Genomic DNA, 17,109 nt, shown 5'->3' with positions numbered 1-17,109 from the left:
CACAAATGATAGGTTCTAACATGGATGTGCTCGTAGAATTGGCTGAAGATGTGACAGGTAAAATTTAGTTAGGTGTGATATTTGGTAATTACTGCTGGATACTATTAATTATGCCAAACATGTAACCTTGTTGAGCACTATGGATTGCACTTGTTAGCATGGTTAAGTCAGTGTAGTCTGGTAAAGGTGTGAGATTTGACAAGAGTAACTGCTTTGAATAACTAGTGCACATGTAACACAGTAGTTCTCTCTCCGTGAGTGCTTTAAGTGCTAGTTTTATGTGAGAATCAAAATCCTTAAATTTGTTTGCATCACTTGTTCAAAGACTGGCATTAATTATTGCTAGATGGATGTATAGATCCTGAGGAAACACTTCTGAGAGCAAAATTGGCAAGGTTAGGCATAGTCTTTAGGAGGTGAGTGTGTTAGGTCAGACATGTCAGGGATATGGGACATATCATATATCTAGGGATAAACCAAATTATTCAATGTACATGTATGCATGCTGTTGTAGAAAATATTGCGGTAAATTTCATGTGTAGTTTGATGAGAAAAGACACCCACTGCCAGTGGCATCACTTTAATAAGAATAAATGGAAAAAGGAGTTGCTATGAGACATTGATTTTATATGCAGGTACATAAAATGATCTTAATCTAAAACTGCAGGCTATGTTGCAGCCACAAGAGCTTGTGGCAAAATAAAACAACATTAACAAATGCCAAACATGTAGGTTATATGTATGGTACAAGAAATCTTAAGTAGGTTTTTGTAGGATTCAGTGAGGTTAGGGTGAAACAGGATTGGCTTGCAAATTAAGAAGAGGTGCTATACTTAGGTTGTACTGTATGCAATAAGTGATGAGATTGTGAAAATGTTATTGAAAATATATAAATATGGATTATATAAATATGAGACTGTACGAATGGTTTTTTTTGGTTTTTTTTGGTTGTCATTTCCATCAAAAAACAAAAATATGTGTTAATATTTCCCAAATTTGCTTGAAACTTTCAAATTTCAACAATTGGTCAAAATTAAAAATAAAAAAAAACGTTCACTAGATGTTCATATCGACTTTTAGAAAAAAATACACTAAAAAGTAATTAGTTTTGTTGCCCAAAATCATGCTTTTTTTTATGATTTTCTCCAAACTTAAGCATTTTTATTTACATCTTATGTCACCCTTGGATTTGTCGGGCTATTTACATTCTAAATATGCATACTTTTATACACTTTAGCCACACAATCTATATGAAGCCAAACTGTTTCCATAATCCCATAATTCCATAAGGGTTAAAACCAACCTTAAGTTTGCTCCTTTTAATTAATTTGTATTTAAATTATATATGAAGTTTGGTTTTATATGATTTTCTGAATGTTCTTTATTAATACATACTTGCCAAATAAAAGGTATCTCAATAAATCAAACATGGTAGAATATATAACTAAAGTATGGAATAACCAATTGATTTCATCAATTTGCTGGTAGGATTATTTCATCATTAACCTAATGAAAAACACATGAACAAGCAGATAAAGCCATAGTTATATAGTGTATTCTACCTTACATTGAGGCATATCTGATTACACGTTTTAACTTGAATTGCTCCAGCAGTTTGGATATTGGAAGCAAAAATTTTATTAACAGTGATATATATATATTTACAGAAGAGGGTTTTATTTAGGCTTGTTATCGATACAGTTTTTTGAAGTTGATATATCGGAAGCAAATTATGCGACATATCGATATATTGACATATTTTCAAGATGCAGTTTATGTTTCTTCAATGTTTGTTATATACATGTAACAGAATAGGCCCCCTACATAAATAACAAAATGACCATGCAAAGTCTTTTTTTTGGATCTTCTGGAGGGGTTTGAGACGACATGATGGCTCAGCTTGGAATTGGGGAGACGGTAATTTGGGATAATCTAAGCATGTGTGCCATATCGTTTGTGCATCGATATTACCATTGAGTGTACCAACATGTCGGAAGTCTATGAATTTTCCGACTATCAATACTTTCGACAATAGATAACAGGCCAATTTTTTTTTTGTAACTTAATTTTCCAAGAGAAGTTCATTTTACCATACCTTCATATGTATTCAGTGGGTAAAATGGCTTTTTCTTCCATGACTTTCAAAAGGCCTTTTGTTTCAAAATGGCTCATAGAACATTATTGGTAGTATACACCACCAAAGGGGTGAGGCTATCACATGTACTCAGTTTTACAAGTTTTCCCCTGCCCATGAATTGGCCTTATCACATCACATTTTGATATATATTGCCTAATTTGTCTTGAATTCTTACACTGACAAAATTATTGATGTAGAACAGTTGGTTTAAGAGTGTATTTCTTGTCTATTTTGTGTTTACTCAGTGGAAGAACAGAATTCCAAACGGTAGAGGATGCAAAGAAGCGGCTAGCTTAATAAAGACAAGGACATTCCCAGGTGAGTTCAATGATGAGACTCCCACACAGGGCATTAGCCAGGATCCAATATCTGCCTGTCCAAAATTTGATTGAAGTAATCAATTATTCAAGTACATTTATGCCGAATTCTGCAGCGACATGTGTATCCTGTAGAAGTCTGATATTTTTCTTTCAATTAACTTCAATATTTTAAGGATGCAAAGAAGCGGCTAGCGAATTTGGCACCCAAAATTTAACATTGGACTTTTTTCCGTATTACGTAAGAGCTGTATGTCAGAGATAGGTCAAACTGTACTTTTTATGCATCATTATGATAAAGGGAATACATTGATGTGGTTTTCAACCATATTTGGTCAGCTTTGAAATTTGACCCCTGCATAATTGACCATTTTGGTTTTATGCAAATTATGACCCTTTCCTATACACGGATTTCAAGAACTTTTACTCCTCAGAGAAATACTAGGTTGTGAAAAACATTCTGTTGCAATTAGTTACAAGTGAAATCTTACTTTGCTTGGCTATAGAAATCCTATTTCACACATTTCTACACCTCAATGGCAGGCATAGCTGGTTCGACCCTGTTGGGTTCATTGCACCTGAAATGTGAAATGATTGGCCTTGACTTTTTAAGCACCTTTAATCCACCCGATTGGGCAGTCACAACACCAGTTTGGTATGGAGGGGACGCAGTAAATGACCATCATTTGGCTCATTGGATTCGCTTACATGTGAAATACAGCTTGACAAGTTATGGCTAACAGGTGTTGTTGGCTTCTTTTCAGTTCTCCTAATTTCAGGACGCCTAGCAAGAGAATGTTCAGAAGGACGATTAGTGGAACCACATCAGAAATCATATCAACAGAAACACGTAGCCTACCAAGCAAACCTTCTCAGTACAAACCGTTATCTGAAAATCAGTAAGTTGTAGTAGTTAGGTGGGGACAAACACCATTTGAAACTAGATTCAATTTGCATGTACATGACTATGGGGACCAAAGAAGACATATTCTTTACACATGTACATCTATCTCTTACCACCACTTTTGGAAACTTTGACATAAAAATTTATATTCACTGGGTACTTTAACAGGACAAGAGGTTCACTATTTTCTGGCTTCATACACAGCATGCAAATATGGTGGATTATTATTATCCATTACACATTCATTGGGAATAACCTTTATTTTTGTACAGGTATTATATTATCAATTGAGGGGCTCCTTGACTTCACACTGTGCACTCATTATATTTTTATTGGGCAGTCAGGAAGATACCAATACTTTTTTTATTCCCTATTTTCTATTTTGGACAATATTCAAGGTCCAATGCTCTTTTGACAAAGCTCCAAGATGATATGGAAGATATTTTACTTGTTATATTTTGATTCATTGGTTTAGGAGATAGAAGTGAGACAATGATTTGTATATTGTGATGCTTGGGAAAGCCTGTCACATTTGTGTGAATTTGATTAGCAATTATAGGTGGAGGGATGCTGTTGACTCTTATTGAATTCATAGTTTGATTGCTAGTCTGGATGAACAATCAACCGATTACACTCTTTTCTCACAGATTTCTTTCTTTCTTCACAGCTGTCTTCTTACTGGTTTCCTTTCTTTCTTTCTTTCTTTCTTTCTTTCTTTCTTTCTTTCTTTCTTTCTTTCTTTCTTTCTTTCTTTCTTTCTTTCTGCCTTTCTGCCTTTCTTTCTTTCTGCCTTTCTGCCTTTCTTCCTTCCTTCTGCCGCAAATAACAAGAGTGATGCCACTCGCAAACATGCATCATTATTACTCGGTGTCTTTGGGACGTTCACAGATTTAGGATCAATTTTTATTATTATATATATAGCTTTGACCTTGCACTCATTCGGTCTATAAACGTAGCCATAGTCCATCCCACAAGACAAATTGTATCATGCAATTAGTTACTGCACTAGGTTTTAAATTGGATCATTTCTGTGACACAGGTTCTTAAACTTTTTGCTAATTTTCTGGAAAAAAAACCCAAAAAAGTGTTGTGCTCCATGTGGCAAACTTACATTAATGCTGCTAAATTCAACTTGGCATTGATGGTCGTGCTTTAAATGTGCAAATTCAATGTGAAATGAAAGTTAGTGTCAAATGTGTTGCAATGTATGTATAACAATCCAAGAGTCACACCCCTAATAATTTTGGAAATCCCTGAAAACAGATGTAATTGGAACTGAACATGACATCCTAAACGGAACCCTTTTCTTGTTCGTGGATACATCGTATGCATAACATAACTTCAGCTGTTCTTGGTGATAAGTCAATTTTCTGGGCCTATTTTGAACATTCAATTATATTCGTAATCTGCAGCATGATAAATTCTGTAGCTTCACCTACATAATAACCCCCTGTGTATGGTGTTACATTTGATACTCTGATTTTCTTTGAAAGTCTGTTAGTTTTCTTTATATTATTTTCCAAATTCTTGGCATGATCATTTTCTGTTTGCTATTTCAAATTAAAGACTTGCATTCTGGGATTGTGTTAAAGATAACCATCAGTAAGTACATACTATATATGAATGTTTTGATATGTGGAAGTATGTTGCCCCCCTCCCCCCAGTATTGAAACTTGTCCACCTCCAGATGTAGTTGAGGGTTGAGAGCCAGAAAACCTCAACTCACAATCACCTGTTCCCACAAAATGAGCATAATAAGACCATTTGAAGACCAAAGCAAGGAGCCAACTTTATGCTCATTTTGTGAGAGCTGGTCAAAGTGAGTTACGGCTTTCTGGTTCTGAACCCTTGATGTGTACATATGATTCTTTGACCTAACTTAAGCATGATGCTCTTCTGTAAATGTTCTATATACCTGACTCTTGACATCTCATAGTTTGAAGAATGAATATCAAATATGAACAACATTCAATTATTTTATATTTGGAAGTACTTAGCAATTTCTTAATTAAGATAGGAAAATACAGGTAATGCTCTCCAGGCGATGCAGGAAATTGCTCAAGAAATATTATTATACTATTGAACACTATGTTTTACTGTTTTTAAATTGACATGTTTGGTAGAACTTTCAGTGAACATTTTGGTATATATCATAATTGGATTTTTGTTTTTGTTTTGATATTCAATCTATTCACCCATAGCTGGTATATCAAATGTTATGTGTTGTTTGCATGTTCTCTTTTCTCTTGTACAGTCGAAATAACAGGTACTGTAGTTTCGATGGTCGTGTTCCATCTTCACCAAGCAGTCTACGGTTAGTTGCACTTTGTATATATACAATATTCAGGGCTCCAAAATTGCAGGCTACAATTTGACAAAGACATGCTTGTCCAAACTCCAAATTGCAAGTTTATAAAAATCCAAAGTTCTAGTGCTACGCTGGCAGGGTATAGCCGAAAGGGAATATGAGCAGAGTTCCCCTGTGACAAAATCAAGAACAACCAAACAAATAAATAAAAACAATAGCATCCTTACTTTGACCAAGTCTTTGTGAATTTGAGCCTAAAATGGACTGACCCTACTTAACTTTCAGCTCTTAATTGTGCATGAACTTAATGCATGATGAGTCACTTTAGAGTATGCTATTTCATGTTGTTTCTTCAATTTAAACACTTTATGTCCACAATAATGCACCTAGTTTGCATTACAATCTGGAGATTTAAGGTTCATGAATTTACAAGTGACTATTGAAAGATCAGAAAGACACACAGATAGACTCAACAGAAAGCCTTTTTAGTTTGTACACAACATCTGTATAATGATGATGAGTTTATTGGACTAATTTAACATGTTGTAAGTGATATATTTTACTGACTCTAAACTTTTCCCCAGGGAATGCAGACCTGCCGATTGCCCTTCATTTTGAGGGGCTGTCCCTCATTTGGGGTTTTCCAAAGTGAAAAAGAGGGACAGTCCTGCTTTCTAAAAATTTCAGTGATGGCAAATTTAAATGTAAGAATAGCAGAAAATGATGCAAATTTCACTTTAAAATGTTGCTATAGCATTCTCTTTAGTCTATTGTGATAAATTAGACTTGCAAAACCTTCCCTGAATTCTGAAAGTATTGCACATCTCAAGTCTTTGAATTCGTTGGTACCTGGTTTGGGTACATGTACAATGTTTTGGCCTCAATGTCCCTCTTTCTAACTTGGGTAGGTTGGCAGGTCTGGCCTGGATGTTGTGGGTTATGCCTGCTCCAGCTCACTCAAAGGGAGGTATCATATGTAAAGGATTTGGCAGGGACATGGTTACTATAATAATGATCTGTTAACACAGGTCACTTTATTTCAATAATGACCTATTATAATGACATAAAGGTATAATCTGAAAGTATTGCCCAAGCTGAAAATGAGAAGATTGTGTCAAATAGTTAATTTGCATATTATATGAATAACATTGTCCTGTTTTATTGTTCACAGTGAAAATGGCATCTCAACATCAAAGAGTGAAGAAGTGTTAAGTCATCATCACCACACAGTGCCCAAATTGCTGTATATGGATGATGCTGGCAGTGATGCTAGCTTGACAGAGAAATCTTATGATCTTGCTGGAACACCAGATAACAACCATCATGACCATGTGGTAAGCTAAATATAGTATTGAATTGCAAAGAACTGAAGTCATGTAAACAAGGACTAATTGGTGGTTGACACACTGTCCTCCGATCACTGAGGCCAGGTTCTATTCCCTGTAGAGAGTGTGGTTACTGTAAAAGTAGAAATTTTCGCGAGTGGACATAAAATCGCGAAAATAAAAACTCGCGAAAATAACCTTTTGCATTAGGTTTCTATTGTATCAATATCAAAACCGCAAAATTTAATTCTCGAGCAATTGACAAAATCGCATAAATATCTTCTCGCGAAAATATTGACTTTTACAGTACTTATCCTTACCTATTCGTGCCCCCCCTGTTGCACTTTCTTAAATCAGACCTTCTTGGTGTGTTGTAGCTGGAACTGTAAATAGGGTTGGATAGAAAATGTACAAATGAAATACAACTTGCTCAGCTTGAACCCTCTCCATGCGGGTGTTGACTGCACATGACAAGTCTCAAATTTTCTTTAAAATAAAAAATATTTCAGAATTGTACGTTTTCATGACCATATTTGGAATCAGTGTGAAAAATGCATTAAAGTGAGTACAGACAAGCCTACATGTAGTATTGGTTCAGTGGTTCTTGAGATAGCTCTTGATATTTGGAGAAATATCTCAAAACTCTGGCTTGCACGCAGAGCATTAAAGTGATCCATTTACATGTGTATAAAGTTGTACTACAACCAATGCCATGTTGCCAAGTTACAAACGTACACTAGTAATTGACCAAAATATTATTTTTTTTCAGCCTAATGGAGTGCCATCAGGAGATGATAACCTGGTAATGATACGCATCAAGCCTGATGATAGAGGGCGCTTTGGTTTCAATGTAACAGGTGGCTCAGACTTAAATACACCAATCATTGTATCAAGGGTAGCAGCTGACACACCGGTAAGATAAAACAAGACTAGTTTTCCTTCCTCTTCTCTAGTAACCTTTATTTTTATTATAATACTGCAAAAATAGCACAATTTAAGGAGAAAATAGCACATATTTTAACAGTACGACAGCAACTTGGCTCACTTCCGGTAATTTTTACCGGCGTGACCTCTGCTGTTACGTAACGTAATGTTGAAAATCAGGTGGCAAATACAGTTTTTCAGAAAACATAAAAAAAATGAATACACGAGTCGTTTCTCCCTTCATTTCCACATTGAGCCCATAGATAAGATATGAAACATGAGTATAAGGCAAACAGTAACGTTTAAAAGTCCAATTATTGTGGAGAAAATGAATGTTTATTGTGCGCGAAGTAGCCTAAAAAATGCATGTCACGATCACCAAAATGGTTATATCTGCAACTATGAGCCAACACCGGTCGTATGCTTTTCTGTAATGATAGATATTAACTAACTTGAGCTTGTATTAAATTTTCAGCGAAAATGATTGGTGGAATAATCGAGTCGTAGGTTGGAAAGTTGCTTTCAAAACGGCTTCGCCTCGCAATTGTGCGTGACCATTAGTGACCAGTGTCAGCAGGAAAATTAACAGCCGCCTTGTCCATATATCGATTAATAATTGTCAGGATCGTCCAGTTGACTACAGTGATATTTATTTATTCATACAAAATACTGCCATGTCTTACAAAATATCGAAGTCAATATAAAACGTAATTTCAAGCCATTTGACTGAACTTACAAACAGTTTATAAAAGATTATTGTTGAACGAGACACTGAATTAGAAATAACATTGCAAAAGGTACGAGAATAAGTTAGCAGGTTGTGATGGTCTAGTGGCTAAGGCCGTGCCTGAAGTGCGGGAGGTTGGAAGTTCGAACCCTACCATAGCGGGTTTTTTTTTTGAAAATATTTATGATATTAGTAAACAACTTTCAGGAAGGGTTTCTGATCATTTGAAGCAGAAATAATGAGGTAAAATGAAAGAAAGCATTTTTTTATCTTGACCGCTTATGGTGTTCTATTGAAGATAATTAAAGTTACTCTGGACAACGAAACGCTGATTCCAATTATGTGTATGTCTGGGTAGGGTGTAAGAACGGTGTAAAAATTACAAATAATATTATGCCAAAATATCAGGTTTGAAATTCGTAAATTATATGGCTGACGCTATCTCATTTTTTTAATATGTAGGCCTATACGCATAAAGAAAAGCATTGGCAAACGTGTTGCATAGAAATATTTTCAAATGATCATAATACTGACGGGCCTAAACACATGATACACCATAGGCCTAACAGAACAAGAGAGAAAAAAATCGAAATGCTGTAAGATTCGAACCTTCAACCTTTCGCACTTCAAACCACGGCGTCAACCACTTGACCATCACAACCTGCTGTACCATACTCGTATCTTTTGCAATCTTATTTCTCATTCAGGGACTCGATCAACAATAATATTTTTAAAACTGCTTTTAAGATCAGTCAAATGAGGTGATATTACTTTTATATTGACTTCAATATTTTGTAAGTCAATGCAGTATTTTGCTTGAATAAATAAATATCACTGAAGTCAACTGGACGATTCTGATGATTATTATTCGATAATAATGACAAGGCCGGCTGCTATTTTGCTAGTGACACTTGTCACTAACGGGACACGCACGACTGAGACACGGGCCGCTTTGAGAGTAACTTTCCAACCTACGACTCGATTATTCCACCAATCATTTTCGCTGAAAATTTAATACAAGCTAACGTTAGTTAATATCTATCATTACGGAAAAGCATACGACCGGCGTTTACTCACTGTTGTAGATATAACCATTTTGGTGATCGTGACATGCAATTTTTCTCATTTTCCCGGCCACTTTGGACATGTTCAAGCTTCTCTATTTTCAATATTATTCAACTTTTACTCGTTTTTTGTTCTTTGCACAAATGTTTGGTATCTTATCCATGATCATGGTACGTAATTTAAGCAAAACACGACCCGTTTCTCCTATTTCTGGAGCTATTTCGCTAAAACATGTTTGCCGGCCAAATTTTCAACATTTAGTTACGTAACCCGTGTTCACCAACCCGTATAAATTTTCTGTCGAACAAAAGAGGTTATGAAGTTGCTGTCGTACTGTTAAGTTGTTTACTCAAAGTATAGTGTGTACGCGTATCCACAGCGTAAGTGACAATGTGTAATATAAAATGGCATTCTGCATAATAAACGAAACAATTTCCAGACAAAGCAACACATTAAGGCCAGTGTAATGGGAGAGAACATGGTCCTTTTCGAGCATCATTATTTCTGAATTGTATGTCAAAAGTATATAAAACTATACATTTTTGGGAAGGAAATGAGTCAAGGAATCCTATGGTGACGTCAGATTTGTTCAAAAATATCGCGTTTTTGAAAAAATCACAAAAATTCACTTTTTTGCCCCAATTTTTTTGTGACAACTTAGAAAAAAATCCGTTCGGAGTAAAAAAAATTGAGTTAGCTTTTCATAAAGAAGAGACATGAACTTAGGGAAGGTTTTTTTTTTTTTTTGAAATTTGTCTTATTTTTCGAAATATTGAAAAAAAACATGTGAAAAAAGCAATTTTGTCACTCTATTAAGCTAAAAATTGCACATAATGGTGTATATTTTTGTTTAAAACAAATATTTTGAAAAAATGAGAAAACCTTCCCTAGGCTTTGATGTACTCTAAACGATAGTGCAAAAAGTTTACCTTTTGCTTGCATATTTTTCGAGTTATCTTGTCACAAAAATCGTGCAATATTGTCAAAAGTGAACTCTGAGAAATCGACGTTTTAGTAAAAAAATGTCAAAATCATGCACAAAACGTCCTTATATTTTAAAACGGTAAGACTTTCACGCTTGTAAAAGCTGTATCTGGTGCATGGTCTAAATATGCAACTTTTTGCACCAATAAATCTATAATGTCTGCTTTCAGTGCGCCAAAATTCAAAATAATTAAAAAATCTAAGTGGCATTTTGACTGCAAATTTTTGTTTTGTTTACACCACATTTGCTGGCGTGAACAACAAACCGAATGCGCCTAGACTGCGTTGGACATACGCCAGAGAGTTGTGCCACACACGCTAAGCGAATCGCTTCGTAATCAAAATATTTCGCATTCCGCATTTCTGACTCATTATTTCCCGCCAATTTACTAAGCTGTCTTGAGCCATGTGACTTTTTAGAGTTGAAAAGAGTGAAACAAATCAAGCAAAAATACGAGTAAATATTAGCAAGTTGTATTTTATCAGTTTCAAGTGAAAGAATACATCTTAGTGTTGATAAATATCAAGAAATCTCAAATTCGGGCGTGAACGAATGTGTCTTCCATTACTCTGGCCTTAAACAAACAAGTGAGTTTTTTAATTAGTTTTAAAGATGTCCAATGTTTTGGCCTGCCTGATGCAATTTGGCAAAATTGAAGAATCTGTAAAATCACAACATTTAACTGGACACTATAAACCATATGAAAGTACTAATCTGCCTGTCCTTATATTAATGACTGTACTATATCATCACTAGAAAATGCTTTGAAAGTTAAGTGCGCCCTCTATTGATTGAATTCGCAAAAAGGAAAGAACCAGTAATCAACTTGTTTACACAATGAAACATAAGTGCAATATCGCCAAAAAGGCATATACCGTATTTCGTCAAATAGTCGCCCCCCCTCAAATAAACGCCCCCACCACTTTTTTCAACCAAGATGTTTCAAAAATGCAGATATTTCCATGCTATCGTGTGTAGTAAGCTTACCAAGTTGCGCACATGGTCAATAATAGCGTCAATAATTGGCGAAAATCTGGATCAGAAACCCGGAAGTGAGCCAGAAGTCAGTGTTTCTAGTTCATAGTTCGTCATTTTAGCGTGTGTTTTTAGTTTACCTAATGATTTTAACGGGAATTATCGTTCTAAAATTGACCTTGACCTTGGGAAACTGACCTTGACCTTGGGAAAATGTAACCCCCCCTTGGGAAAATGTAACGCCCCCGGGGGCGTTTATTTGACGAAATACGGTATACACATTCTTATTTGCAGCAAGATAACCGATGTTAATGTTAACCATGCATGTCCTTCACATTTTGTTTGCAGGCTGATAAGTGCATCCCAAGATTAAATGAAGGGGACCAGATTCTTTTATTAAATGGTAGAGACGCATCTCAATTCACTAATGAACAAATTGTATCTGCGATTCGGTCACTAGGAGATGCAAGAGGGACCAAAGAATTAGTGCTCACTGTCAGACCAAATGGTAAGAATGTATGCTTACATCTGCTTTTAAGGGGTTATAAATTTTTTTTTATTTGCTGTGTGCCAAGTTTGAGATTCACATAACGCAATTGTGTAGCACTTTAGCGAAGATACATAGGTTTGTAGTTTATGACATTAAGACTGGTTAAATTTTGCATGCACATTGGGATTTCCTATGTGTATATAATGCCACATTGTACATTTCCACCATTATGGGATCCACATGACTTCATGATGGTCAAGATAGCAGAGCATCTAAAAATTCAAAAGTATAGACCTTCTGGAATAGAAATTTTTACTCTGATGTGAGTTGATCTTTTAGATGACTATACAATGGTATATTTTGGGTGTGATTCCAATCCAATTGCTTGCAAGATATGCATTCCACAGTGTTGCAAACAAACACATTCCTCAATTGATTCCCAGAGATAGTCAGAGACTGCTCAACTGGTTATAGGAGCATATTTGACGTGTCATTTCAAAAGGAGAAACTTTTGGGCAGGTTATCAATTTTGATGTTTTTACATACCTTAAATATAGAGATATTTTGCTCCACAACACAGTTTTTCCCAATGAAATCGGACATTCCTAAGCGAAGATATTGAGTTCATAAGTTGTGGTATTATAAAATTGGAAATTGAGATATGGGCCTTTAAAAATATTATTGACAATGTTTAGAGTAGGAATTACCTTGGAAAAACGCTCAAATCAATACAAGATGTCTGGTATATTCCGGTCTGAAACTATCAGACAATATTTTAAACATTAATAACATCACAAATTCGCAACAAACCCAAATTGTGAAAAAATCACACCCGGTCAGCTTTTTGGCTATTTCGCCATTTACGATCCTGCCCGAAAGTGTCTCCTTTTGACATGTCACGTCACATATTAAATCGACATTTGTACCAGCTAGACTATCTTTTGAAAAAGAGTGCTCAATGCCAACAAGGTGCTCCTGTATCTTGCCTCTAACCAGATATTCCTGTATTGTATAAATCAAAAGGTTTTATGAAATTTAAAAAAATGATAATTTAACTTATTGATAACATATTTTGTTTGACACAGCTGGTCCAATCAAACAATGCAGTAGACAAGGCCTATTCACATGTGTGTTACCAAATGACATTCTGCATGTTTTGTGAGAGTTGATTGGACCAGAGTTCAACTTTCCAATCTGCATCTAACATAAATATGTAAAACAGTTACAAAGACATTTAACACAAGGACTCATAAATACAGGAGAAATCTATTTGAATGGAAAATTTGAAGTTGCTAGCATTTTGATTAAATTCTTTATCAGTTCTGACTTGTATTATTGTATTCATTTTATTTTCAGTTTATGTTGGAGAAGAAGTAGAAGAGGAGCCAATTTTCCAATATATTCCAGAAAGTCCCAGGGTTCCAAATGGTGTCCCAGAAAAAAATGCATTAGCTGAATCTATTATGCTTCTACAGGATGGCTTAGAATGTGGCACTGTATTACAGCAATTTGAGGTAAATGCTCACATATTTCTTAGTATTTTGTATTCTCTCTAATAAATGTCCCCCCTCACCCTTAAAGGTCCTTGCACTTTTTTTTAAATTTAACTATAAATATAATGCTGAAAATACCATATCTAAATCCAATAAAAATTGTTGCAAATATTTTCATATCAAAGCAGGTTAAATAAACCCCTGTAATAAATGCCCCTTCCCTTACCATTCCTTTGAAAATGCTGTGCCCCTGGGCATATTTTTTAGAAAAGAGTATTACATAATATGCTGAACTGAAATGGATCACTTTATACCAGTGTACACTCTTATGGGGGTACTACACCTCTGCACAATTTTGTGCCTGTTTGTGCATTTTTCTCAAAAATTATAACACATTGGTGACAAGTAAGATATGTATATTATAGGGGCAAGGACTACAACTACTGTACTGGAAATTTTATTCAGCACAGACAACAGTTGTGGAGTTACAGTCAAAAATGAGGGAAACCAATATTTGATCAATAAATCAATAACTACTTGCCTTGAGTTGCTGAATTTTCAGTGCAGTAGTTGTAGTCCTTGCCCCTATAATATACATATCTTACCAATGCGCTGTAATTTTTGAGAAAAATACAAAAATGGGCACAAAATTGGCCAGGGATGTAGTACCCCCTTAATGATGAGATTAAAAAGCTGTTTTGGATTAGGTTGAACAATCTGTCATTCAAAAATTTAAGAATGCAAATTGTGCGTAGAGAGTTACATATTTGAAACAACCAGTTTTGAAACAACCAGCTTGCCTTGTCCTTACTCTTAGGATGAAAATAAAAGCAGCTAGCTGTAGTCTGTTTTGTCTCAAATTGAGAGTAACGCTATGTTGGATTTCGCAGTGGCAGATTTGACGCATGCGCTAACCTATTCCCATTATACACACGTACAAGGCGATTTGTCCAAACACTGGAAATGCAACCGCGTGAACGCACTAATTTGAAACTGCCACTGTGAAATCCAACATATTACTCTCAGTGAACTTGAGATGAAACACACTATAATATTATTGAAGTATCAAATAGGTTTGCAATATTTGTCACACAATGCAAAAATAAAAATACAAATCTCTAGAGCTGTAAAATGGCAGTAGCCTCAAGTGCAGTTGATTTGAGTGGGACCTCCTTGAGTTCATATTGCTTGACCATGCCAGCCGTAGAGGAGTAGATGTCTTACCACTTGTTTATGTTTTATTATTTGCAGCAATTATATCGAAAGAAGCCCGGGATGACCATGAATGCATGCAGGGAACCTCAAAATATTGCCAAGAACAGATATAGGGACATTGCACCATGTAAGTATAAACAATGTGACCATTAGGCCATCTTAATTAAATCCTGTGTCTCAAAGCTGCCACGCGTGTTAGTAAAATCGTGCGCGTATTCCTTTTTGAAAACTTTGGACAATAATAGTTTGTAGCAGTTACTTTTTTGTCTGCTATTCCAACATTTGCAACATTGGATATTTTGGCACAAAATGCTTGTCCGAAATCCTGTACTTACACATAAAAAATTAAAATTTAAAAAAAATACAGTAAAAAAACACTGCATTCCGCATTAGGTTTTCAATTTCTCACAAACTTGGAGACACAGGATTTAATTAAGATGGCCTTATCATGAAAACAGTTGTGTACTGTTAGAAAAGACAATATGTGACATGATCAAGGGGAATGAGTCACATGTCGACCCTAGTCAAAAATGAGCTTTACACATGTTTCTAAAAAGGACATTTAGAGCTTTCAGAAACTGAAACCCCCATGTTGAAACAACTTTCCTTTGCAAAGTTATGTCAATTTATCAATCGCTGAAAACAATATAAAACAAAAGAATTTTAACACTTTCTTTGCTAATATCTCAAAATCAATATTAGCGACATCCGACTCATTCCCCTTGATCATGTAACATATGGTCTAAACAAAAACATGCAGACTGTATTATGAGTGCCAGCGAGTTATGGGATGTACTGTAATTGGATTAAAGTTACATATTGACCATGTCATTATCAATACAAGTACCCAAGTTTACAGCAGCTCGAAGTTTATTTGAACTGAGTTTGGGTGCGGGATGGGGTATGCATTTTGCATTGGATTTTAAAATGTTTGCAAGCTCGAAAATATACTATGTTTGTTGTTGCTTTAATCAATATAAAGTATTGAAAATAAAATCTTGAAAATGTAAATATTTTTTATTGACATGCTGTTCATTACTTTCCTCTCTCTCTCTCTCTCTCTCACTCTCCTCAGATGATGATACTAGAGTGGTATTAACAGGAACAGAGAATGGAGACTACATCAATGCAAATTCGATCAAGGTAGACGCATTATGTTGTTATCATTGTTACCATTATAAAGCCCATTAATTTGAAAATTTGTCTCAAAGCTCTGTGTGTATCAGTCCGACCCCCCTCAAATGGGGTGAGGGGTAGGGGGGGGGAGGCAATGCTGCACTGGTACCAGAGATAGTTGATAGCATGGGGTACATATAATGCCAAACTGCAATTGAACCGGAGCAGCTTTGAAGCCTATAATTGACCTTGACCTATTTTGAGCATTACGTAGGTATCAAAACATCCTAGATTGTGCAATCCTATTTATATTTGAATTGTTATATCAAAGCAAACATTTTGACACTTCTTTTGTCAAAATGGGAGGACTTTAATATTTTTCAATATTAAATGTTATCACTTACAAATATAAAATTATGCAACATTCTCGAAATAAATTTAAGATACTAAAGAATGATTACATTTGACACTCTATGTTGTAGTACCTTGTACAACTTTTTATCAAAGGAGTTGTTTGTTGTTTTCAGATGGATATTCCTAAAGCCAAAATAGAGAATCTTTATGTAGCTGCCCAGGGACCATTACCAAATACCTGCTCCGATTTCTGGTATATGGTATGGGAACAACAGTCAACACTAATAGTTATGCTTACAACAAATGTAGAAAGAGGAAGGGTAAGTGGACACTGTTTATTATTCATGTTGATGTTTGTGTTTAAACATAATGGTGATACAGTGGTACAGGCTATCAGTGTGAAGTATTATACAGGCAGGGTTGCCAAAAGATTTCAGCCTGAATCGCGGGTCAAATAATCGAAAAGTCACCCAATTTTTCTCTTTACCATTGGTTTCTATAGGGCAGGAAACTATCGCAAGTCGGGGGAGCCAATGTTTGAAAGTCGCCCAATTTTTTTTCTTAACCATTGGTTTCTATGGGACTGGAAATTGTCAAAAGTCGCGGGGAAAATCTTCAAAAGTCGCCCATTTGGGCTACCAAATCACAGATTTGGCAACCCTGTATACAGGACAATAATCTCTTGTTGTAACTCAGTGTTTTATCCAATTGTGACGAGACAAGTGGTGTGAGAGATTAGTTTCATCGACAGAGCAAAAAAAAAAAAAGGTTTCG

At 35.4% G+C, this 17,109-nt stretch overlaps 1 protein-coding gene across 1 annotated transcript in view; it reads left to right on the top strand.

Annotated features, from left to right (window-relative positions):
- The window catches only part of LOC140153396 (tyrosine-protein phosphatase non-receptor type 4-like), a 107,387-nt gene that overhangs the window by 84,872 nt on the left and 5,406 nt on the right, over positions 1 to 17,109 (top strand). The window contains 11 exon segments of the mRNA XM_072176139.1: positions 2,383 to 2,431; positions 2,433 to 2,455; positions 3,234 to 3,353; positions 5,613 to 5,672; positions 6,838 to 7,000; positions 7,761 to 7,904; positions 12,016 to 12,175; positions 13,514 to 13,671; positions 14,902 to 14,992; positions 15,941 to 16,008; positions 16,509 to 16,655. Coding sequence (XP_072032240.1) covers positions 2,383 to 2,431; positions 2,433 to 2,455; positions 3,234 to 3,353; positions 5,613 to 5,672; positions 6,838 to 7,000; positions 7,761 to 7,904; positions 12,016 to 12,175; positions 13,514 to 13,671; positions 14,902 to 14,992; positions 15,941 to 16,008; positions 16,509 to 16,655 — 1,183 coding nt within the window.

Source organism: Amphiura filiformis, chromosome 5 (genome assembly GCF_039555335.1).
Source record: "Amphiura filiformis chromosome 5, Afil_fr2py, whole genome shotgun sequence".
Classification (NCBI taxonomy): domain Eukaryota; kingdom Metazoa; phylum Echinodermata; class Ophiuroidea; order Amphilepidida; family Amphiuridae; genus Amphiura; species Amphiura filiformis.
The sequence above is the reverse complement of the archived record's forward strand: the minus strand, read 5'-3'. Positions and strand labels throughout refer to the sequence as shown.